This window comes from Rhinolophus ferrumequinum, chromosome 25 (assembly GCF_004115265.2).
Source record: "Rhinolophus ferrumequinum isolate MPI-CBG mRhiFer1 chromosome 25, mRhiFer1_v1.p, whole genome shotgun sequence".
Lineage (NCBI taxonomy): Eukaryota > Metazoa > Chordata > Mammalia > Chiroptera > Rhinolophidae > Rhinolophus > Rhinolophus ferrumequinum.
Window position 1 is genome coordinate 28,804,124 of NC_046308.1, and position 26,212 is coordinate 28,830,335.

General features: G+C 44.4%; 1 protein-coding gene across 4 annotated transcripts in view; it reads right to left on the bottom strand.

Annotated features, from left to right (window-relative positions):
• ETS1 (ETS proto-oncogene 1, transcription factor) overlaps nt 1–26,212 on the bottom strand; it is a 120,302-nt gene that overhangs the window by 23,380 nt on the left and 70,710 nt on the right. For all 4 annotated transcript variants that reach the window (XM_033097839.1, XM_033097837.1, XM_033097840.1 and 1 more), the window contains 4 exons: nt 6,396–6,515; nt 4,630–4,830; nt 1,767–1,844; nt 543–791 (listed from right to left, as the gene is read on the bottom strand). In XM_033097839.1, the coding sequence (XP_032953730.1) occupies nt 543–791; nt 1,767–1,844; nt 4,630–4,830; nt 6,396–6,515 (648 nt within the window). The remainder of the gene's footprint in view (nt 1–542; nt 792–1,766; nt 1,845–4,629; nt 4,831–6,395; nt 6,516–26,212) is intronic.

Consider the following 26,212-nt stretch of genomic DNA (forward strand, 5'->3'; position numbering starts at 1 on the left):
TAACCATCTTGTATCTTCCCAAACCAAAAATGTCACAAGAAGCTTGAGAGCCCAGGCTAAGCATAAGATGTCATTCAGATACCAAGGCAGGATCTGCAGTCTGACCCTGGAATGCTCTGGGGAACATCAGGGCACATGCAAAACTAAAAGCTTTCCAGAAGGGTCACCTGAACCATTTATATTTGATTGTGTCTCCCTTAAGCAAAATCCTCTCAAAAAAAAATAAAGCAAGCATACCTTTAAAAACAACCACATTCAATTAGAGGTGTTATTTGGTAAAATGTTTTATCCAAATGAGAAACGTAATTGGTCATCCTGCCAGATTTCAATTCCATCATGGACCCATGGTCTTTGTCATCCTGATGGACTAAATTTCCCTGATGGAAAGTTCTTAATAGCTAGACATTCTAAGATGGAAAGGCTGAATGAAACTCAGGAATATATAGGGCCAATAGTGAGAGGAAAAAATGGGACCTGAAAAACTCACAAAGTTAGGTAATTCTTGGAAACCCAAGAGCTTCCAGAGAAGAAATCTGACCTACCACGACTGGTCCTCCCCATGCACATGTTGTCTGGTGTTACAACTTCTTGTTTGATGGCAAAGTAGTCAGTCTGCAAGGTGTCTGTCTGCAGAGGGTCCCGGAGAATGACTGAGGGGTAGTCGTTCTCATACTTGAGGGAGAGGAGCTCCTCTGAGCTGATGGGATGGAGTGTCTGGTAGGACTCTGTGATGAAGCTAGGCTCTGAGAATTCCGAGGGAGGAACACACTGAGCATGCTCGATACCATAGCCTAGAAACAGAGTGTGTACAATTGAAGAAAGGAGAGATTTGTACCTAAAACAAGTAGTTCTTCACCATTTACGACAGCCCCACAACATGAAACAAGCTGACTACCGTAGAAAGTCAAAGGAATATATTTTAAGTGGGAAGAGCCTGGGTTTTTAACCTTGCTCCACTAACTTAATAGCTATGGCCCTTGGCAAGATACCTCCCTTTTCTGACTTAATTTCCTCATCTCTAAAATAGGTATGATGGTAATTTTCCTCAGAGCATTGTGATGAAAATCAAATGCAAATATATATGTAAAATACCTACCAACATTTCTGGCACACAATAAGCTCTTGTTACATAGTAGTTATTATCATTGTTGTTGTTAGAATAAAAATCGTAACAAAGTGAAAACATAAAACAAAAACAAGGCTGCTTTAGAGACCCTTTGGAAGCAAGACCATCAGATAAGAAGAGCCCGACACTAACTCTCTTCCTCTGGTCACCTCTCTAGTATGGTTAGGGGTCATATATTCGAAGGGAGAAGGCTTGATTTTCTGTAACAGAATCTGAAGCTGCATGGCACTTCTTGAGGAAGCATCTCAGAAGAAATGCTGCCATATCCACTAGTAAAAGAGAGAGGACCAGGGCTACAACCAAATCCCTAACCCAAAACCTCTATGGCCTCCCACAGTGCATAGGATCAAACAAGATCGAAGTTTAGGGATCAAGCTGTAGTCTCTCTGAGTGGTTTTCATGCTGAAGACATCAGAGAGAGACCCTCATGTGTAGGAGCCTGCACGTTAATAAAACATGGAAATAGGCTGAAGCCTTGTGCTTTGTGGGAAATATAAAATAAGTAACAAACAGAGAGTCTACACTGGAAAAAATACTGTTTTTTGTAGAATTACCATGAGCTCAACTGGGACAGGGGCGCTTTTCTAAGTTCCCATTATAATGAGCAAGATGAGGGAAGAACAGTGAAAGGTGAACTTACTAATGAAGTAATCCGAGGTATAACGGGATTCTGGGTAGGTAGGGTTGACTCCATTAACTTGATATGGTTTCACATCCTCTGCAACAGACAGGGTAAGGAACGAAACAGAGAGGTCAACATGCAAGTAACGCTTGGCCTGAAAGGATCTTGGATGCAAGGACCACAATGATCTCAGCCCCTCTTCTAAGAAATCTTCATATTCGTTGATGAGTTGGTCTGTGAGGCCACCCTGACTGGGGCCTTGTCTAGAGATGAGATCACAAAAGCATTGCTAAGTTTACTATTTCAGTAGCTGCAAAATAGGATTTAACATCTTGGAAAGAGCACCAGTGAGTAATCTTTTCGGGTTAGGGAAGCATTCTGCCCCACTTCTGAGGCCTGCATGGACCTCATTAGCATCAAAGGCTAGAAGACATCTTGGGCAGTTACCAAAATCAGTCCCCAATGCTCAAACTGATCAAGTCTAAAGCTTTTCAAAAATATATTACAACCTTTTAGGCAGGTAGATTTTTATAGCCTCCATTTTTCCTAACAGGTGTGTTTTTTGTTATGTGGTCTTTTTCCACTGCCCTCAGATTTCGAGTTCAGGCCCAGATAAGAAGCAGGATACTAGTAAGGTAACAATTCTGCGAAACACGACAGGGATCGTGTAAAGATAGGGAAGAGCAACATAACCCAAGTGCTGCCCAGGTGCCAGCCTCCCCAGGAATGAGAAAGGAATGCAGATGGAGGTAACTGAGCACAGAGAGGTTGCCTGCTGCACTACGGTGAGCCTGTGGGTCCTCCAATTGCCCTGGAATCAAGTTGTCTGGCCTCTGACCGTTGTATGGAGTAGTCTGATACTATTTCACTGCCAGAATCAGACAAAGAGAGAATGTTGGTTTGGGTTTTTCCTCAGGTATCTGATAGCTTGTTGGGAGCAGAGGCTGCTGGGAAAACAAGTTTATGCCTGCACAGAAAAACAGTTCCCAGCTGAGATAAAATGATTAAACTTTGCTTCAGCAGCTTATCAGATTGAAACATCCCCTGTACCTTTGCCCTTCTACCCCACCCCAAACAGCTATGTTCTTTTCTCGCTGTGTTGCTTTAGTTTAATTACAGAACAAAAGCTGTAGCCTCAATACAAACATCTTGCTCAGCTCTTCAAGGATCTGAAGAGAGATGATTCTTATTGTCTCTCTCAGTAGAAAATGGGTGGGATGATATGACTTTGTTCTCAAATGTACTCGATTATTTCCTAATGCTTCTAAATTCTCTTAAATTATTCCTTTACAGGAAGGTAAGCCAAACCAGCCTTGGGGACCAGAAGCTCCCCCGTGAGTCCATATTTATCATACAAAGAACACAGGCCAGGAAATTAAATTGAAAAGGCCTGGGTTTAAGGAAATGAGTGATGTTGAGGAAACCACCTAAGCTGTCCTCACTTTACATATGGGGACACTAGTAGAACATGCCCTGCCTGTCTCGCAGGCTCTTGTGAGAATCCAAAGAGAAAATGAATTTTAAAGCACTTTGAAAACAAGGAGATGCTATATAGATATTAATTGTAAGCATGATCAGAGGCGAGCTTAGACGCTCCAGAATCCCCAGCCACTCCATGGTGATAAATAGAGGGCAACCGTGTATTAGTGGAAGATATTTGGGTTACATGGTCTGGTAGGATCCACTGTTGTGTTGATCAGCCAAACGTCACATCAGACCTGTTACGAACCTGCCATATCTTTTCCCTCTGTACATCGGCTGCTCATGCCAACATACGAGTGGGTGTCTGTGCAGCTACACAGTGAACAGTGTAGTGGGCGCTTCGGAGAACCCTGTAAGCTGCCCCATGGTCCCTGGCCAGAGCAGCCACAGCAAAAGTCACCTAGTTCTTGACTGTGTTTATTTATTTATTTTTCAGCAGAAGCCGAAGAGAAGGAAGAAAGATAATACTTCTGTGCCCAGAGGAATCTAATTTGGGCCCCCCTTGAGCACTACAGAGTGGAAAATATCCTTAAACAAAGGAAGGTATTATATGGAATAAAAATGCTAATCCTGAGCCTTGTTCCCTGCCCCCAGCGTCTGCGCCAAGGGTTGGAGCTGGTGACCACAGAGAAAGGGTGGGCCTGGGTCAGAGAGGGCAACAGGCTTCTAGGCTTACAGTCAGCTGGAGGGCACTGCTGACTGCTGGTAACTGCAATTTATTTTAAGAAGAAATTCAGAAAAATAAGTGCAAAAACACCCAAGTTTGCCGCCTGCTGCTGTTTCTATACTCAGCCAGGACTGTGGTACATGAGTCACTTGGTCCAAAAAGGTTGGAAGAGGCTGGTAGGGGAGGCCATGTCATTACAAGGTTGCAACACAGCGTCCTGACATAACCCCAGTTTCTGCTCCACATGAAAAAGGTACACCACCACACTACTGCAATTCCAATCCAGGCAGTAGGCTGAGAAGCCTGTCTTATTAATAAGCTCGGAGAAACTAAGCTTCCTGGTAGAAATGGCCAGGTACCACGCTGCCGTGGATCAAGAGAGTGTGCCTTAAGATAGCCAAGAGAAAAAAAAATTCATTCGAGCCGGCTGTAGACACTGCTCGTTGTGACAGTGTGTGACTCTAAGGGAGGGTTGGGATTAGAATTCTGTGCACCAAGAAGCTCCAGGAGTACAATTTTGCTAAAGATTAAAATCTGAACCTTCAATGCATAGGAGAAAAAGAAACTAACATTTAGTGAGCACCTGCTGTATGCCAGGCACTGATTACTGACATGTGCTGTTAGACTATCTATGCTATGATAGATTGACATCCCACCATCAGGTACATTCCCCTACCTACTCTGGCAGCTACCCCACACAGCTTCCACCTCACTCTACCCCCACACATTTACCTTTCTGCAGGATCTCAAGATGTTCCCACAAGATGTCCCCAACGAAGTCTGGGGCCAGCTCGAGAAAGCAGTCTTTCCCCAGTGCACAGAGAGCTGCTCCGTTCATACAGAACTTCTGGAAGTCCACACCCTTCAGGCTGAACTCATTCACAGCCCACATCACCCAGTCCCGAACATGGGTTTCTGTCCACTGCCGGGGGTCTGAGGGAAGAGATCAAATGAAGATCCAGCAGGTCAGGCTCTGAATTCTTCCCCGAGCCTCAGAGAGGACACTAAAGGATCTGAACGTAGTTGAGGATGTTCTCTGACTTATAGAATTGGGAAGCACTGTCCTGTAAACGCATGTCGTAGGGCATCTTCCTGCTCCCCACGTCCAACACCCCCACCTTCTCTCTCTTGCCGGCTAGGAGACCACTATCATCAGCCAAAGAGTACCATATGAGTATTCTCCACCCGCCACTCGAACAAAGATTTCGTGAACGTCCTCTCTCACTGCCTTATTTCCATTAAGCCTAGGAGAAGAAACACATGACTTCTTTAACAGCAATAATAACAAAGTCAAGTGCGTTCTGGAGATTGCACTCACTTCTTGCTGAATTCTTATAATCTACTTGAGACCATTACTCTTAATTATTTTTATCATAGCTAATTATGGTTGGTAATAATCATAGCAATTAGTAATAGTAAGTCAGTCAAATAGTATGTAGTGAAAACAACGTTGTTAGGTGCCTGTATTATACCAGACACCCTGCCAAGTACATACGTGTCACAGGCCCTGCGCTGACTAGCACCATAAAACAGACATTACATACTTCATGCATGGCTGAGGTTTAACATGGCTACACCGGCCACGACAGTTAAAAAGCTCCAGTGATGGCAGGTTGTGGTGCCCACATCACACCTGCTCTCCGAGTTACCCCCTTCAATCGAGCAGGTGACTTTATGAGATGTTGGTCAGAATTCCTTTTATCCTGCCTTGTGATCCTACAAGGATGTTGGGTATTGCTGTCAGCGGAGGTTTGCGGTAGAGAAGTATACTTGGGAAAAGGTGTGTAGATACATTCACAGGCTCTATCTGAGGCTTGGTTCTGACAGGGCTAGAAGTGTCTCGTGGCTGATCCAAAGACAGCATTACTCTTCCTCAATAGCACAGTGTTCTTCCTGCTCTCAGCTATTCAGGAAACATCGCTTGGTGAAAGCTTAAGTGTTCTCCATTTCTCCTGTCTGACAACTCTGGTCCCCTTACATTCCTGAATAAACCCTCTGAGAGAACACCCAAGAATAAACACATCTCACCAAAGTACATGGAAAAAAGAGCAATCAGTAAATTCCAAGAAATGGAGCTCACTGAGTTCATCCAATGGTAGCCCCAAACGATTTTAAGACCATGTTTCTTGCAAACTGTCTATAGTTTGGAATCACCTGAGGAGCTTCATAGATACTGTTACCAGCAGTTGTGACTTACTGGTCTGGGACGTGGCCTAGGCTAAGGGATTTTTTGACGATCCCAAATCTAATGCGTCACCGAGTTCGGGAACCACTGCCACTGCCGGGTAGAACTGGGAAGGCCAATGTGGCAGTGACGGACCTGGGAGTCGGAGAAGCATTAGCACGTGTCTATGATGGCTCTAAAAGACATCTGCAATGACCTGCAGCTGCTGACGTGAGCGTGGTTAGGACTAACGTGTATCTCACACTGTAGGTGAGAAAGCCAACCTTACCGAGATGTCTGATCCTGCCTTCTCTTTCCCAGGGATAGAACATACCTTTTGGAATTCCCAGTCTTTGCTGCTCTTTCGAGAAACCACTGAAAGTAGCTTTCAATGCTTGAGACATCATTTCTTTGCTACTTGGAGTTAACAGTGGGACATCGGCACATTCCATATCTGTGAGGATAAAACAAATGGATAACAAAAAATAAATGGGTGACGGATCATTCTGCGATACATACAAATATCACATCATTATGTTGTACACCCAAAATTAATGTTACGTGTCAATTATATCTCAATTAAAACAATAAATAGGTAATCAACCACCCATAAAATATAATAGGACATGAATGATCTGAAGAAGGCAAGCTGAGAAATAACTGTACTAACAACCTCACCAGGGCAGGTAAATTTGGGGGGCTTTCCACAGTGTGTTAGGCCCCTTAAAAAAAAAAACAACCTGACACTTGCCTAGGCTGTTCTACGTCCCTGACAAACAAAACATGTTCATTCTTTCTGTATATTTCTGTAATTCATTCATAGTTTGTATTTATCCTTCACATTCACTGACAGTATTAATGTTACTACATACTTCCATGTAGTAGAAGTTCCACATACATACTTGCTATGTGCAAGGAATTAAAGACAGACATGAACAAGACAGAAACAACCTCTACCCTCCTGGAGCTGGATATCAGATTCTGGCAGAAGATACAGTCATCAAAAAACAATTTACACAATTAAGCGTTCAAAACTGTCAATGAGGGCTTCTCAGGAGAAGAGAAAGATGAAATGTTACCATATAACAGGAATTGCTGCTAGTCTGGAGAAATCAGAGAAGGCCTCCCTTAGAAGAGAGGTGTTTAACTTGAGATTTAAAGGATACATACAGTTTAAAAAAGAAAAATACTCTATAGACCAGTGGTTCTCAAAGTGTGGCCTCAGGTCTGCTGCACCAGCATGACCGGGAAATTGGTGGAAATGCCAGTTCCGAGCCCCTCTCCACACCTCCTGAGTCAGAACCTGTGCGGTAGCGGGAGGTGGAGGAAAAGCCCAGGTATCTGTGTTTGTAGCACAGAATCCAGGTACCCTGATGACACTAAAGTTAGAGGACCACGATCCTAGATACAGGGAAAACCATAAATGAAGGTCATGTGATGGGGGAGGAGGAGAAAAGGCCTGTTTTAGTATCAAAAAGATCAATGCAACGGAAGCAGAGTGACAGGAGGACAGCTGCTTGAGGTAAGGTTGAAAAGGTACACAAGGAATATATTAAGAAATTCATAATTTTTACCTAAGTAGAACAGAGAGTCATTGAGAACTTTATGCAGAGGAATGACAGGACTACATTTTGTTTTAAGATCACCTTATGGTAATTCTATTTTCAATTTTTTTAAAAAACTGCCATACTGTTTTCCTCCAAGTGGCTGCGTGAGTCCATATTCCCACCAACAGTGCACAAGCGTTCCACAACCTTGTCAATACTTGTTACATTCTGGTTTTTGTTTTTTGTTTTTTTTTTTTTTTTGGGGGGGGGCGTTTGGATAGTAGCCATCCTAATGGATATGAACTGGTGTCATATTATACTTTTGATTTGTATTTCCCTAATTATTAATGATGTTGAACATCTTTCCATGAGCATATTAGCCATTTGTGTATCTTCTTTGGAGAAATGTCTATTCAAGTATTTGCTCATTTCTTAATAGAGTTGTTTGTTTGCTTTTGGTTGGTGTTGAGTTTTAGTTCTCTATATACCCTAAAGAGTTGAAAGTAGAGTCTTGAAGCGATATTCGCATGCCTATGTTCACAGCAGCACTATTCATAATATATAAAACGTGCAGGCAACCCAAGTGTCCGTCAACAGATGAATGGATAAAATGTAGTATATACATACAATGCAGTATTACTCAGCCTTAAAAAGGAAGGGAATTCTGACATATACTATAACATGGATGAGCCTTCACATTTTGCTAAGTGAAATAAGCAAGTCACAAAACGACAAATTATATGAAGTACTTAGAATAGTCCAATTCATAGACATAGAACGTAGAATGGTAGTTTGTCAGGGCCTGAAGGAAGGAAGGGAATGGGTGGTTGCTCTTTAATGGGGAGAGTTTCAGTTTTACAAGATGAAAAGGGTTCTGGAGATGGATAGTGGTGATGGTTGTAGAACATTATGAATGTATTTAATACCATATAACTGTCCACTTAAAAATGGTTAAGATGGTAAATTTTGTTGTTTATTTTACAACAGTAAAAAAAAGGGGGGCAGGTAATAAAAAAAGATCACCTTAGCTGCTCTGTTTAGGAGGTAACTATGAATGGATGTGGGTAGGCCTGTTAAAAAAGTATTGCATTAGTTGTAGTGAAAAATGATGGTGGCTTTGATGAGGAAGGTGGCAATGCAGACAGTATAAGCAAACAAATTTGAAGTGCATATAGGAAGTAATATATATAAAATTGCTTTACGTAGGGAGTAAAAAAGGATGAGGTATCAAAAACTGCAGATTCATAAATGTGTCATGCTTTGCTGTACCTATATGTATCTTTATCTCTGCCATGTCCAATTCTGCTTATACTTGCAGACCGTGTTCAAAGCAAAGATACATAAATATGGCTCAAGTTCAAAATCTTCTGAATTCACCTCAGGCATAATTTCCCCCAAAAAACTAATAAGCAAAGAAATAACCTGAGAATTCCTTCTAGCCATCCTATGACCTTCAGGCAGGGATATACTTTACCACAGTCATTTCCAGAAGCTGCCTTCCTCACCTTGTATCTTCAGTGTATCATATGAAACTGACTTATAAAATGGCTGAGTTCCAGGCGTGGTTCTGGTAGAAGTTCCTTAACTAGCCACCTCTAAACCCTGACTAGCCAAAAATTCCATGGACATACGTAATGTGTTATTGGCTGAATAAAATGGAAACACATGAGGGAAAAGATGACAATTGGTGACCTCTGAATAAAGGAGCAAATATATTGCTTCTGAAAGTCAAAATGAATGGAAATTACATTACAAGAAAGAAGGGCAGGCAGCACTTTCCCTCCGGTTTGCTGTGAGCGATGCTGTCAGAAAACTGCTTAGAATCCAGCCTCTGCTCTGGAAGTGCAGAAAGGTCCACTGCAGCTGCTCTCCCAGGCCCTGCCAATGAGCAGGAATCTGAAGTTCTAGGGAGTGGAGACTTTGGGTTGCCCTGGGACATGCCCAAAAAAATCTAGTGGAAAAATCAACATGCCTCCAGGAAGGTTGACAAAATGATGGAAAATCCCAGATTGTTAGGGGGGAATGATGGAGGGAGGGGATAAAGTGTTGATTATGTAACATTCAGCCCTTCAAACAATGGAGTAATCATCAAATGAGTCACGAAGACAGACATCAATGCCCTCCCCCCTTAGCCCCCACTCTACACACCCAAGGACAGCTAAGTGGCAGGTCCAGAAAGTCTCCCCTTACAGTGGAAGTCAGCTTTACGTCAGAAAAAGAGACTATTTAACCCAAGAGTATTGCTTCTGAAAGAAGGGACAACTGCAGCCTCCCTAGCTCCCAGCGCAGGGCGAAACACACAAGTCTATCAACAAATGTCTAGTGAATTAAATGTTTTCCAAATTTGAATCAATTTTCCTTCCCTTCCCTCCCATCCAACACAAATTCATGAACTTAAACCATGTGGGTTTTGTTTTGTGTGTTTGTTCCCTCTATTAGATTTACGACTCAATGAAAAGGACTTTACTGATGGCGGAAATTGGCCAGGACAACACATGGGGAATATACAAGCCAGGCCAAATGGACAAGCAGTGATTCTGCTGCAAATTGGAACTGAAGGATGCGATTGGCTTAGGAGGCCCCAGGCATCATCTAAGCAGGACAGCTTGGGCAGTCTGATTTCAGGGTGATAGGAAGGCCGAGGACGACAGCAGAAAGCCTGAGAAAGAGGTTTCCTGGAGTCTGCTTCCTGTAACTCCCCATAATCTGGCTGGACAGGACCGCTGGGCTGACAGCTCTCCACAAAGGTTTCTGCTTCCTCTCAGGGAGCTGGCATTTCCAGGTTCTCACTTGTTCTCTCCAAGGGAAACAGCTGGAATTACTTGTGCCTGTCCACCTCAATGCCATCTTCAAAAACCTGGTCCAAAGCCGTCAGCTACAGCTGCACAGTACCCATTGGCTCTGCCGCTGACTGAGGACTCAAAGTGCTGGATCTCTTGAAAAAGTGCTCACCGCCCAGATGGTAGAAGCTACTACCCCCATACACTTTGGGACACCTGCATTTGGACTTGAGCTCAGGAAAAGGCATATCATTGCCCTAGGACCCAAAGGATTCATAAGGGAAAGCCAGAGCTTTATCTACTATTTTTATACAGTGTGGAATTTTGGTTTAAAAAAAAAAAATCAAAAATCTCCTGTAAGTGGGTGAGCATTTAGTTAGATTGTCTTTTTCACTAGCAGTGACACTGCATTTAAGTGATAATAATCACATTCAAAAGTGTATATTAATATAAAATAATTGAACTCTTATAAAATACGAATGCAAAAATTCCCTTTATGTTTGATTATGACAGTTCTGTTAATTACACTGATCACCAACAATAATGAAATCATTCCACAGATGGAGAAAGAAGCTGAGATGGGTTAGCCCAAGCAGCCGTCTCTGTTATTCTTAACCATACTTTATCTCATTGTCTATTATAATACTTTCGCATCAGGTACCAAATATTTCTAATTTTAGGAACAGCATCTACAAATCAATCAATGCCTCCAGAGACATCAACTAATTGTATTTTATGGACAAGTACTAAAGTTGCCTTTATGTTAATCATCGTAATTGCAATATTTTAAATTTAAGTGACACATTTGTCTCAAAATGCTGAAAACCTGATTTGGCTATATACTACGCCAATACAGTGAAACTCTAAACACAGTGTACCAGAAACTGAAAACCTAAATGTATTCGATGTCTTGCCCACTTATTATTCCCCAGAATCCTAAATCTAAGTTTGTGTTTACAAGAATCACCCTCAGTTTCTGAGGAGATGGACAGAAGCTCGTGAATAAGTAACAGTCCCAAACTCCGCCTTACCAAGACTGCAGTGTCGAGGCGGAAATGAGCAGACAGCTTTCCTTAAATCAGTAGGCGTATGATGAGCCCATGGCATTTTGAATGCAGGGAAACATCTGCTCATTTTTCACTGTGGCCTAACGCCGAACAACAACTTACACACTCCATGGATGTTTTAAGTCAAATGTAGAACAAAGGTTTCAATTCACTTTTATGTAACGCAAAGTTGAGGGCTGTTCAATGTCCAAGAAACCGTCAGGGACGTTTCATGTGACTTTTCATACCCTTCTTTTGAGTTTTTTGAAACTGAATGACTCACATCAATAGTGTCCCACAGAATCTAAGCCTGCAAGTGGTGTTTGTTCCGGGAGAAGCTCAAAACACATGGCTTTGCTGACCTGAGATGTTTCTCTTCTCACCATTCTCAAATAAATGCCAGAAAAGACGGGAGCATCTGGGATCCGAGAATGAGGCAATGAGGGGTACAGCCAAGGACTAGAGAGCTAAGGTGCATGCAACTACTGAATTGGCCAAACCCAACCGGATTGCCGTGTACGGTCGCTATGGTCCCAATCAGGGGCAGCATGAAAGAAAGGAGGAGAAATGATATGCCTTCCATCTGAACACCGCTTTACAGTCCACCAAGCTCCTTCCAGTATACTATGCCACAATATCCTCATAACATGAAACTTCTGAGGGGCCTGGGAAGGTATTACAAGAGTGTCGTTTTATAGATGAGGAAACTGAGACTCCAAGAAATCAAGAGTTTGGCCTAGGGTCACAGGGTTGGGAAGGCCCAGCCAGGGCTGGAGCCCAGTCTTTCAACTCAAGTCCAAGGTCTTTCTACTCTACTCCACTGCTGCAAATAGGAATCAATCAGAGATCCAAGAAAACGAAAATGTTTACAGCTGAGAGAACATCGGACTTCTGTGTCTTATTTGAAAATCAGGTACATTTGAAGAAAATAATTAACAACTTAAAACCACTCCTGGATCGAAGAAATCCAGAATTTCATATGGCTAGCCCCATATAGACATAACTAAAAGCCATTTACAGAATCAACTGTAGTCTTCTCCTTTCTTGGGACTAAGAGTAGTGAGGCTTCCTTCCTTTCATACAAAGTGACACAGGTTAAATGACAATCTGGCTTCCTTCCCTGTCTGTGTTCACCCCTGAGTCACCTTGATGGTCAAACTGTGCACATAATATAAGGTTAATTAGTTACATAAAGTCTTACTGAAATATGTTTCTTAAAGTGAAAGGAAACCAAGAAAGAAGAAACCTTCTGTTTCATGCGGAGAGGAGAAAAGAACTGTCGCAAATGGGAAGGTAGGATTCTGAAGACAAGGGAAAAAGACTTGGTGGGACATGTGCTGGGCTTGACTTGGTTTGCTGGTCAAAATCCATGGGTTCTCATCTCAGTTTTGCCACTAATATGATTACACTGGGTAACTCACTTAATCAGTCATTGCTAAAAAGCGGTCCGTTGATAAGTAATGCCTGTATCTTTCACAGGGTTTTTAATGTTTTATGATGGCAATTGTCAAACATATACCAAAGTAGAGAGAATAATATAATAAATCCCTATTCAAAATCTATCAACATTTCCAGCTTTTAATTCGCCTTCTCCCTAAACACTAAAGAACTGTAAAGCTAATCTCACACAACATGTCATTTCATTCACAAATAATTTATTGTCATGGAGATATTTCTGTGAAAAAGGAGGATCATAATATATATGAAAGCTTACAGGAGACAGATAAATTCATAGAAAAAGAAAATAAGGCTTCAGATTACTTTCCACACTGCTTAAATCTATGTCTACATTTCATTTGTTGGCCCACTTGAACCACAAAACTTCTTTTAAAGCAACATGATCATGATGTGGAAAATGGTAAAGTTGGATCAGAGAGAGAGGATTTCAAGTCAGGGTGGTAACCCAGTCCCTTTGACCCCACGTCCCACAAGCAGAAGACTGAAGTGACATTTCTTCCTAAGTGTTCATGTCCTCAGGAACTTACAACTGTAACAAGGAGTGAAAGAAAAGGCGGGATTCTGGCAAGAACCCAAAGGGCGGTTGCCAAACTGCCTAGAACAAGTCCCAGTGTAGGACAGAAGGCGCCTTTACTCCTTCAGATCAATAGAAAAAAATAGAAAAAGGGCTGTGGCCAGTGACTGGTAACTTTGACTCAGGAGTTGACTGTCCCTGCAAAGTTGGTATCAGTCCCATAAAGATACCAGTATCTCAGGAGAATGTGAAATGGAATCTCAAAAATTGTCTCTATTGCCCTATCTCTCACTCATGAAAGGGTGGACTGGAACCAGGAATGAAGGGCCATGTAAGAGTCCTCTTTCTCCTATACTCCTGATTCCAAATCCTGTTACAGGCCCTAGGAACTTGGCAGGCAGGACTTCCAGCTGAGGGAGCTAGTATAATCCAAAAGCTTCTCCTGAGGTTAATGCAACGAAGGGAAATAAGTGTCCCTCCTCCGGGCCTCAGCTCCATTTTCATAAAGCTAATTATGTGACAGAACAATGAGAGACAAGCAGGACTCTTGGCTCCAGCAAAAACTAAGCAAGAAATGGCTCAGTGCCCTCATTGGACCAACCAAACAGTCCATCATTGCCCCCAAATAACGGGACGCCATGAGCCCTAAAACAGACTCCTTTCAGTTAGGGAAACATGCAACTGGGCTTCTGCCTTCTCTTAATACCTAGCCCCCTCGAAGTCACCAGCCAATAGAAAACCACCCCAAAGAAGGGAGAAAGGAGCTGCACAGAAGAAAATCCCCAATTAACCCTCCAGTGACCTGAATGACCAAAAATACAAGGCAGTCTCCAATCACAGAATATCAGTTCTGCCACCAATGCACACTGCGCCTGGGGAATGCACACTGCTTGGGTACAATGTGCCAACTCGAAGGTAGATACCTCTTCTCAGAGGGCAGCTGCCCTGGGACAAAAGCGATGGTCCTCTGGGAAGCAAAGTACGCTGCAAACTGCCCTGGGAAGCCAGCCTCAGGCCCTGCAGCCAGGCCTGGGAAAGAGGCTGCACGTGGGGCTGAGCGCACTGAACATCTGTAGGAAGTGACTTCAGTCCTCTCCATTCTTCCCTTCATCCACCCCCTGCCCCATCCCCCAAAAGGAGTTTTAACACATTATTCCCACTGAAGTCCTGAGGGTTGGGTGACTCACCAGGCTCACACATGGTTCCAATGAGCCCTTGACCATTACATGGTAGGGGAGCAGGAAAAACAAATGAAAGCGGTTGTAATTCGGCAGCGCCGGAGTTCAGACCTGCCAGACAAAAGGGATTGCAGGCATGTTCCCAAATTCGTTCAGGCACCTGACATGCAAAAGCTATTTTTAATCACTGGATTTATTTCTTTCCTACCCCCTTCACCATCCTCCACCTCGGCAAATGTTTCGAAGTCGGAGCAAAGCCCAAATCAATTCCAGGTGTTCAGGGAAACCCAGAAAGGCTCTTCCGTTCCAGGATCTGAGCCAGAGAGCAGAACTGCCCCACGGGTTCTGCAGCTAAACTTTCTTGCTCTTTCCTTAGAACAGTTCAAATCTCCCACCCTAAACATTGGGCAAATGACCTGAAAGAGGAAATATTTGAATGAATGTGCCCTGCTAAAATGACTCCAGACTATGTGTTTTCTCTGGCAGCCCGGGACCAGGAAAGGGGCATGAGACAGGTCTCAGAGGTCACTGAGACAGAGCATCCTTTCCTTATCTAGGATTCTCTATCTGCCTTGCAGTGAGAATTAATTTAAATATGTGTGAAAGTGCCAAAGCCTAATACATAGTAGGTGTTCAATAAATTGTTGGTGACTGAAACTGAACTGAAAAGTGTCTTGTAAAATATAAAGACTAAAAAATATGATTTTATTTCCCAATGCTTAAGAGAGGCAACAAAAAGAAGGAATCTGGCAATTTCCCCAAGTACAATGAAGCAACTGAGAAAATGGGGAAGGGGGGACACAATAATCAGATTCTGAGATATAAATAGAAATTGATGTCCCCTGAATCTGGCTCTTGATTTTAACAGAATAGACTAATTTTTTACCTATTCTGCAACTGCATCCTCCAATCGGCTAAGCGGGAAATCTTTTTTTCTTTTTTTTTCTTTTTTTTTTGGTAGCAATAATCATCCAAAATAGTGTTCTGCCATGAAAACACCTCACAGCTACTGATCCAATGGACCCAAGATGCATTTTGGTTTCCAAAACTTCCTAACAGTGCCATCTTAGAATCAACATGGCACAAAACGAAATTGTAATTGTGTGCTCAAAACTCTTTTGTCTGTGCTTGGAACCTGCCAAAACCCAAGCTGCATTTTACCCTCCTCACTGATGTGCCCTTAAATGAATAAACTCTCACAATTGAAAAGAATGTTTTAACGATTGAGATTAGGACTCCTGCATAAAAAGCCCACCTCCATAGAGCACTTTAAAGAATAGTTTCAAGTTCTTAAATGAGCATTCAAAGTTATTTACAGAGGGCTTCACATGTTTCACATCATTGCTACGGAGATGATTACAGCTGACTCCCACCACACCAGGCATGTTACAAGTCCTGAGTGTCCCAGAACAGCGTGACGAAAACACAGAGCCACAGCCCCCAGATTACTCAGGAGAAAAGCATGGATTGGACCCTTTCCACTAAGGCTTGGCAGAGAGCCACTGTGCATCCGATTGGTCCTTCCCAGATTTTACAGCTCAGAGAGAGGGCAAGCTCCTGCCCTGCCTTCAACTAAAACACTCTCAATAGGGTCAAATGTTTTTGGTACCAATGTGGCACAGGATAACCCCACTCAAGAAGAATATGGAAAATATCTGACATCCTACGTCTTGCTATTATCCCAGCTCCCACTACTGCCAGCGTACATGACAGGCTTTGATGCCTCACTCTCCAAGACCCTGGGGTTGCGGGTTACTGGGTTAACCAATTTATTTTAGTTTCACTGGATTCCCACCCATAATTTTCAATACTGCTATCGAACAGAATTGTACACTTTAAAAAATGTTTACTCCCGTATTCTAACATGGTCCTGAAGACAACCAAGTTTTTAGTATTATCTCCGTCACAGAGGTGAGGCTATTAAGGCTCAAAAAGATTATTTCAGTGGTTTAACTTGGTCAACCCAGATCCTTGGACACTAAAGCCAGGTGTTTCCTACACACGCCTATCAGCAAAGATAAAAGCAGGAGAGCAGACATGATGGACACGGAACATTTCCCTTTATTTTCTCCATCATTTTCATTAGAAAGAAAGTTCTTCCTGGTGAAGGGATGCACCTCAATCCAAGGGACTCTCTGCTGACAGCAGCTGTGACACCAGAACTTAGGATTCCACCTCATGTCGTACTCAGGCCCGGCCAAGTCAGGGCCCACTGGGCACTTGGTCTATGGGCAAGAACGACATGGAGGGGGCATGAGGGTTACCAGGAAGGCTAAGCTGGTCAAGGGGGAGGATGAGTGGTTTTCTCCATGGGCAAAGGGAAAATCTGGGCAAACAGAGTGGAGCCCGTTTATTTAGGCTGGACGAGGTAACATTTTTCTGCACTTTTGAACTGTTTTCTCAAGGCCTGCCTCTCCCTCCCACGCAGGAAACAAACACAGAGACGGGCCTCTTCCAGTGCAGGCTCCAATCCCTGAAGGCTCCCCGGGAAAAGCAGAAGGAAGAGGGGCTGAGAGCAAGGAGAGGAGCTGAGGTGAGTGGGCCAGGGTCCACTGGGGAGCAGACTCGGGGGGAGGGGGAGAGAAGAAGGTGGGAAGAGCTGGCAGTGAGGATGGCAGAGCAGGAAACAGTGGGGAAAGACAGGGAAAAGCAGAGGAAGCGAATACTGAAGAATTTTAAACCAGAATAAAGGGACAGACGGTAGAGTGAACGTGGGCTGGGAAGAGCCAGGAACCTACTCCCAATTAATGGTGTTCAGAAAGCAGCATTCTTCCATAAATTTTAAAAGGAAATTCTCTCTCGACTTTCTTATTTATTTATACATTGTACAAATACATTTTTAAACCAAAAAAGGCCCGTTTTTTTCCAATGGGAAAAAGCCTTGTTTGAGATGAAAGCCAGTCTTCAAAAACCCCTCAGAGGAAGCTGAAACCCCACATGTCTTGGTGCTACAGAAAGAAAAACAAAGTGGACATTCTTCCTGTGTTCTAAGGCTTTTTTATGCAGATGTGTTTTTCTTTTAATAAATAAATCTGGGCTGAGAAGGAAAAACCATACTCATACACATTTGCACAGTGCAACTGTCCGTTTTCAACCTAGGGAAACCACAATGAAAAATAAGAATATGGAACTCCATTCTCCCAGTATAGGGACAAATCTTCTCAACATGCCAACTGCAGGTACAGAAGCAATACACTCTATATACATAAAGCACCCAGACTTTCCAAATCTACAAAGTACTACCTGCTAATGAGTAATGACTATCAGAGATAGGGTAGGACCTGCGACACAACCGCCATGCTTCCTGGAAAGGCCAGCAGAAGGTCCATGCGGATAGCTCCTCACTTACCATATTCAGTTCCTCTCCACCTTTTGAGCTTCTGAATTTCACTTGTGGACTGCAGTAATTATTTCAAAATGATGACACACATTGAGTTAAAATCTGCCTTCTTGTGAGTTCTATCTATGGACGGTAGTTCTATTGGTTGAAGGCGAGCAGTACAATAATCTTCCTCCTCTACCAGCGTTTCAACTTTTTTCTCATCCCTTTGTCATCATTTCTGTCCCGGTTTTAAAATTCCTTGGCTGCTTCAAGCATTCATGATGGCATGGTTTTGGCCGTCCCCCCATCCAGAAGCCCATGTTCCTAAAAAGAGCCTCCTGAGCACTCATAGATGAGCACCACACTTCTCAGGAATGAAACTGGAAACACTGGAATTATCGTGCCACTCCACGCACTTCAGCAGACCAACACTGACTTTTCTAAAAGCCACTCTACAAAAGCCACTCACAGTGCACTCCAGACCTTCTCCACAGGAACTGACATTGAACCAGTTTTGTACCCGCTGACTGAATCTTATTAACCTCAAGCAGAGCTTTACGTTTATCCACATTAAGCTTTACCTTGTTCTGATCCATGTCTCGATGAGTAGAGATCACTTTTGTATCATGAATCTGTCCTCATCCTATTATTAGCTTTGCACCACCTGCAATTTACTAAGTATGCTTTCAGCATCCTTCTCTAATCTGAGCCCCCAACAAAAATGTTGAAAAGGCAATGACCAAGTATGGAGCCTATAGATGACACCAGGAGCCACGCATCGTTCTGACATTGACACATCAATCAAGACCTTTTGGGTACACTAGTTGTTTGACCAGTTACAAATCCTCCGGACTTAACTATCATTGGATCCACATACCCTCGGCTTGACCACAAATCTATCAGGGAAAGGCTCTAACAAAAGCTTCACTGGAATCAGTGGATCTACCCGTTCTGCAGCCTGTTCTCCTCTCAAGTTTTTCACTAAGCTCCAGAAAAACGTGAAGGTGGCTGAGGGAAATGGCGGAGCTGGGATTCAGATCTCTGCACAATGAAGAGAAAGAGGAAAAGGGGGGTGGGAAGAGAAAGAGAGAAAGAACTACTAGCCCTCAAGAGCTACAACTACTTTGCTTCCAGAAACAATGGGCAGTTAGAGAACAATGGCCACAGACAAAGTCTTGGTCTATTTATATCTGCCACTGTGGGTCCCAGACAGGAGGAATTGGAAATCTGCCCAGTAGGCACAGCTCCAACAGGCTGGGAAGAAGATGAAGTCACCAGCAATGTTGCCTGCTTACGAACAGGCTACTTTTTGGCTCACATAGTTTCTTCTTAGCATAAAGAATCTCTTTCGGCAAGTGAAGAAGTTTGCTTGTCTACTGCTAAAATACAGCCAGCGCTGAGATGGGGTAGGTCACAACTGCTGCTCGGCCCAGCCCAACACAATTAAGGCCTCTGTCTACAGAGGTCAAAGGAAGGTGGAGATGTCAGGGGAAAACTAACCAGTAGATGGAGGTCAACTCTATGTTCCCTGAAACAACAGTCCTATGGGGTATGTTGATTACACGTGGTTAGGGGCACCATACAAGAGCGTTTCCATGGGAAACTTCCCGCCTCACTTCTTGGGAGCTAGCATACAGAGGCCAAGAGCTGAAATTCACAGACCTGTGAGCCTCGAGTCTCAGTAACGATGTCTGCCTCCCCTCCACTTCAGCCCCTCTGGACTGTTCCTCCATTTTCTGGAGGAACACTTTGCTCACACATAACTTTGGAGTGACAATCAATTTTAATCCTTCCCAACTGTGTTACCTATAGTCTTAATCCTCCTCGAGGCTTACTAAAGAGGGTCAGCATGGTCACATAAGCCTGTGACAGACACCAAACTGAAAATGAACAGAGCCTGAGCCAGGGATGAAGGTGTGGGGACACAGGAGTAAGCCCTGCAGCCAGTCATCCTGCTGTGCGCGTTCACTGTGCGTTTCCACCAACAGCCCTCAGCATTAATGGGGTGACCCCGAGTCAGCAACTGCACACTCTGGATATAGTCCAACCTTACCCCGTGAAGGACAAAGCTGGAATCCCCTAGAGGTAAGAAATTCAGGGCTTAATACAGACATCCCCTGAAGAGTCACTTCAGCTTCCCATGCCTGCCTGCAAGTTTCTGACACCAACTTCCCTCCTTGCTCCTGGAAAACCAAAACTAGGTAGAAAGAAACCTAAATATCATCATTTTCCTCCTTTTCATGTAGCCAGCTTAAGATGTTTCACTGAAAATATCCCAGGTAATGTCACCACACGCAGAGGGAACTAGAAGCAAGCACTTGAATGTTTTATCATTTAAAAGCTGAAGCACAGAGCAGGCGTGTGCTGGATGGACCTGGCTGGGCCAATGCACCCAACGAACGGTTAAAAGTGATGCCCTGTGTTGCTTCCCCACCCCCACGTGCTCTTCACTGACTTCCAAAGGGCAGGAGCCAAGATGTTCAGAGTTCGCACCATCTATGGGATGGTCTAAGAAACTTGAATTACCAGCGTAACAGATAATATGGACAAGGCCGTGACAAGCAAACACTCCTATACATTTTTTGTTCTAAGCAAATGGCAGAGACTGAAACCGTTTTGACCACCTAAAATACACCAAACTACAAAAATCTAAGTGGGTGCCAAGGCTACCTCACCTTGTCCAGTACTTCACTGAAACACCACGTCTTTGATTTCTCCCCCATCCCCTATTCACAACAGAGTTAAGTTCTCCCTTCTCTAAGGGCCCTGCTGAATCGTCTGTCCCAGTGTAATTCAAGAGAGCCACGTGGGAGCCACATGGCAGGAGTAGGGAGAAGGCAAAGACACACACTGCCACCCTGAAGCTAGGCTGACATCAGAGAAGATGCAAAACTCCCCACCCAGTGTGTTTGGCAAGAGCATGAGTCAGCCCTTCTCTGCCCCTATCACCATGTTCAAAAATTTGCACACCAGCTCAATGCACAAAACCCCGATGGCACTGCCCTCACATGGAATATGTGGAGTTTACAGTAGCCAGCTCTCTCTCCATGCTCAACAACTCAGGAAATAAAGGTACCACTCAGTTCACTAACTCCAAACAAACTTATGTCCCTACTGAGGAGTCAGAAATCCTGTTACAGCTTTAAGGGATTTAGGTAATAATTTCAGAGTCCCAGCTCAAGTTTCCTGAGCTGCTAAGGAGATACTTGAGATCTAGAGCAATGGTGGCCAAGGGATTATGGGCACTCGCCGTAAACCAGTAGGTTCACCACTAAAACCTATCATCTGAGGCTACTCCCAGGTTTGTCTAGACCAACCTAACCTGTAATTTTGGCCCCTATATCTCTTCAGCTTTGGCCATTTTTATGGCATTGGTCAGAAACTATCACCTCGTGCACTCTACTTGTGTGTTCATACTTTCCTGGTCTCCGCTCCTCTATTCTGCTGCCCTTACAACGGTTGTATGAAGCATGAAGACTTATCCAGGGCCAGAGCAAGAAAGAGGACTGGACAGAATTTGCTCTAAACTTCAACACCTCCTCAGAAGGATGTTCTCCTTCCTGGCTACTAAGATGAATGAAAAGTAGGCTCCCCACAGCGATGAGGAGGAGCCAAGCTCTGTCACCGGTCAGGCGTCCCACACTATTGCGGGAGCACAGAATTCAGAGGGACTTAGGCATCATCTAATTCAAAGCCTTTTACCAATGGAGAAAATGAAGCCGAGGGAGGTGACATCAACTAGCCTTGGGTCACATGGTTATTAACTCTAGACCTCTGGCCTCCCCTTCTTCGACACCAATGTTGTCTGCTTATTCATATCTACGTTGCTATCAAGCTCTGGATCCTCACTCCAGACAAACACTCCGCCTCCCCAAGTTCCTAAGAGCCCCAGAGGAACAACCCATCCAGAAATCTGACAAACGTGACTTGGGATTTTTCAGCCCCAGGATGCTACCTGTTCCCGTTCCAGGTTGTCAGTCTTCGATAGCAATGTTCTGGCCCTACTGTCGAAGAGTTTCCTTCAGGCAGAGATCCCACTGGAACACCAGGGATTGCAAAGCAAGCCATGTTCGATACCCACCTTCAATGGCATGACACCACTGTGTATAACAACTCTAAAATTTGAGGGTGCTCTCCTACCCACCCGAAAATAGAGACGGCAGCAGTAAATTTCAGTGCTCTACTGACCTTTGTCTACTAGGGAGCACTAAAAGGAGAACAGATCACCATTATGTGAGTCAAAGGTTCTGTAAGAATTGCAACTCCAGTCCTGCTGGTATTGCAGACAGGGCAACAGAGACACACTGATGGGGTTGAGGGGATATAGCAAACCCCACTGACAAAGTCAGAACAGAAAATCCGTGGCATTGGCCTGGAAGTTGACCCTTACGCATCTAATTAATGAAGCCATATGTCCAAGTCAAAAAGGCCATGTCCTGAGGCAATATAAGCAGCTCTAGTGCTAAATGCAAATGTATTATAGAGGGCAGGGAGCTAAGGGTTCCAGGAAAGATAGGCCTCGCTGTGATCTTTTTGAGCTTCTGAAGATTTTTTTCTCTCCTTTCAGAATGGGCCTCTCCTAATGGCCCCAAACGCCTAGAGTTGGATGTTCTCACAATCCCACTGCGGCCCGAGCCTCGCCAGCGCTGGCTCAGAGCCAACAGCAACAGGTGCCTCTCCCAGTGGCAATCGCAAGAGGCTGAGAAGTCGCCATGCAGACCCAACCTCCAGATCAATGAGCGGAGAGCAGAGAAAAAGTGATCAATGCAAAAGGGGGAGGGAGCAGAAGCCACTCTCCATCTGCCTGCCTGAATCAGGTGGGAAAGGGAGAGACTGGGATATGCAACCCTCATCCGCCCTAATAAATGGCTCTGCCTCATCAGGAAGCCATTAGGAAACTGCAGCCACCACAGCTCCAAGCTCCAGACTGAACAGTCTGCATGCAGCTGGGGAAAGCGCTCATTATCTCTGCCCAGACGAACACTAGCTCACTACACGGTGGCGCCTACCCAAGTGAGCCACCAGAATAAAGCCAAGCTGGCCGGTGAGAGAGAGGGATGGAAAAGGTCCTTAGAGACTGGGGAGATTCGGGGAGCTCCCTCAGGCCTGGGCTGGGGGCATCAGGTAGAATGCTGCGGGCGCTCCTCAGGAAACATGGGTCCACCTCGTCACATCCCCTGCTGGACAGCCTCACCCATCAGCATTCCTTCAGTCAAGAAGAGCTACTGACTGCTAGTGGGTGTGCATTTCTTCTGGGGGTGAGAAAAATGTACTGGAAATTGGATATCGGGGATGGCTGCACAACTCTGAGAATGTACTAAGAACCACCGAGTTGTAGACTTGAAAATGGTGAATTTTACGTTATATGAATTATATCTCAAAAAAAACCACAATGAATTTTAAAAAGAAAAAGGAAGTGAGCCCCCTGCTATGGGCCGAGGGGTTACCTTGGTGACTGGGAGACACAGACCCCTCACTTGGGAGTTTCCCTCCAGTCGGGGAAACAAAGCATATCGGCAATAGCCACACACTTGCACCTCGGGTTGAGCGCTAAGGCTTTGAGATGGAGTCAGTGGTGTGGCGGGGCTCCAGAGGCAAGGGAATACGGAAGAGCCTGCTAAGGTCCTCGGTGTAGAGGGTGAGGAAGAGGAGGGAACAGGTGTCAAGGAGAACCCCAATGGCAGATGGATGGCACCAGCAGAGGGAAGAGTGGGAGAGGATGATGGCACCTCTGCCTGCCACACAGAAGCCCTGTGAGATGGCAGACAGGTTCCATCCACTGGAGACTGTGGGAGAGGCTGGTCCATTTCCAGAGACAGACACCTGGTGTCTAAAACTTCCGAGACCACGGATGTGGAGACTGAGAGGGGCTGCCACAGACTCTAGATGAGTGAATACCTCCAATTCCCCCCACTCAAAGATGTTCTTAGCGAGGGTGCCCAAGCACTCGTGTACAGTGACATTTGCATTTTTATATTTCTATGTTTAAGGCTTTCAGGGGAAAGAAGTCTCCATCAAACCTGGCTCTTTCTGGAGGTTCTTCTCCTAATCCCTGAGGGTTGGGGGATGGGGGGCGGGGGGGACAAAAGAAGGGCAGATAGAACAGGGCTCCTGGCAAAACAAACACCTGGGCAGGCTCTTTTGACATGAACTGAGAAAGGTGCAGTCACAACACTGTGATCAAAAGGAATCTTTTGGAAAATTCTTTTCCAAGAGGGGTTATGAGTTTTGTCCCCTGGAATGCCCCAGAGCAGTCCTGATTGGCTCCCCAGCCCTGACTCAGATTGAGTGCAGCTCCACCCTCAGATGAGTAAATAAACTGACCCAAGGAATGGAGGGCGGGAGAGAGGAGGAAAGAGAGGGGGCAGGCGGAGACGGGAACCAGGAGAAGACAAATGCTGACTCCGGTTCGGGGAACAGACAGATGAAATTTCGAGTCCATTCCAGAGACGGGTGGTGTGGAAGAATTCAAGAAATACTTCTCTGAGCTTTACACACCACTCCGGTTGGGATACAGCCCTGCCTTGGCAGCCAGCTCATTGCTGCTTTATAATATACTGAATTAGTCACCGGATTAGCAAGCACATTTACACACACTGGCGCACAGCTGTTTAAAGAAACAGGATCCCCTTTTCTAGGTGCCAGATTCTGGCTGTAAATCAACCATTGCAATTGGTAACTGGCATTCTCCAGAGGTGCACAGTTCCTATAGACGTCTTCAGTTGCAGAGCGCTTCAGGGAAAGTCTGCTAGAACTGGGAAGGTCTAACAGGCCTTGGCTGGCAGACAAAAGGGACAAGGGTGTGGAGAAGAAAGAAAAGACAGTGGGCTTTTTCAGTCCCAAGGCTTATTATCTTCGGGAGGTTGCCAGATGTATTCATTGACCTAGCCCTTCACAGCACGTTGACACGGAAAGCAGCCTGGCTCAAGCAGTGACAACTGGGAGAATGCAAGTCCCACTCCTGGCTTGTTGTATTAACAGGTAGTAGAGTTTTCCTCCTAAACCTCAGATGCCCAGAAAGGAGAGGATTCCAGGGCAAAGAGGAGAATAGTACAGCAATTAAATGACTGTGTATCCTGATGAGGACAATTCCAATAAAAGACCTTGGTGATATGGCAGGAGCCGTGCTTTAGGGCGGGAAATGGGACCTAAGCCCTAACTCAGGTTTGGTAAGTGTGCGTGAGAGGAAGAAATTATTGTACTGGCCACAGGGCCTGCTCTGGCCCACTTGGTTATGGGGGTGTCAAGTGGAAAATTTTCTGTAACCAGGTTAACAGTAACCACAGTTTTAACAACCACTGAAATAATAACAGCCCTGTCAGCAATGAACATTTGTACAAAATACAGTGCCCACAAGATAATGATAAAAGACCATTTATCGAGACCCTGTGGCAGTGAAAAACTATTTGACAGGAATTATCTCAGGTCCTTACAATAGCCCTGCAAGCTCTTTATTATCTCCATTGTAAGGATTAGGAAAGGAAGGCTTAGAGAAGTTAAATACTTTACCTAAAGAACAAATAAGGCTGTCTCACCTCTAGACCTTACTTTTTTCAGGACACCAGGGTGCCTGCAGTGAGGGACATCTTACAACCAACACAGTGAATGAGAGGATGTGTGGTTCAGGAACAAAGATTACTTTCTATGGAGCAACTGAGAAGGAAATTCCTTCCTTTTGACTTAAAGGTCTCATCTTATCTATATTTTAAGATTATGGTAAACACACACACACACACACACTTGTGACATAAACAAATCCACCAGACAAATATTAAGAACGAAGTTCCAATTACAAAAAAAGGTGAATTGCGTTTAGGCGCCATTAGCACAGAAATATTGAGAAGATTTGCAAAGAGATTTGTGACTGGTTTCTATAGAAGGAACCTAGTGTGTATCTCGCACGAGCTTTGGGAAATTCAAATATTAATTCCTTGGAATTGGTTTGCCCATAAAAATACTGACAATATTTTCTTCTTATAAAGCAAGGCAGTTGGGGTTTCATTGCAGACTGCGCTCATCTCTGGTCCTCCCTGGCCGTCTGCAGCATGCCTGAGAGCAGCACAGCTGATCAAACCCTGTGAATCCAGCGACAAGTCACCAGGGCCCAACCTCATTTCAAAACTGAAGTTGCTGTTTTGTTCATCCAGCACCCAACGCCCTTTGAAGACACTGCAGCCAGCCTGTAATTTCAAATTTCTCCCATGAGCCCATCCGTCACAGAACAGTACGGGTTAGGGAATGGCAAGACCAGAAAACTCCTAAAGAGAGGCCTTCAGTAGTCCAGAAATAAAGAAATATTTTTTCTT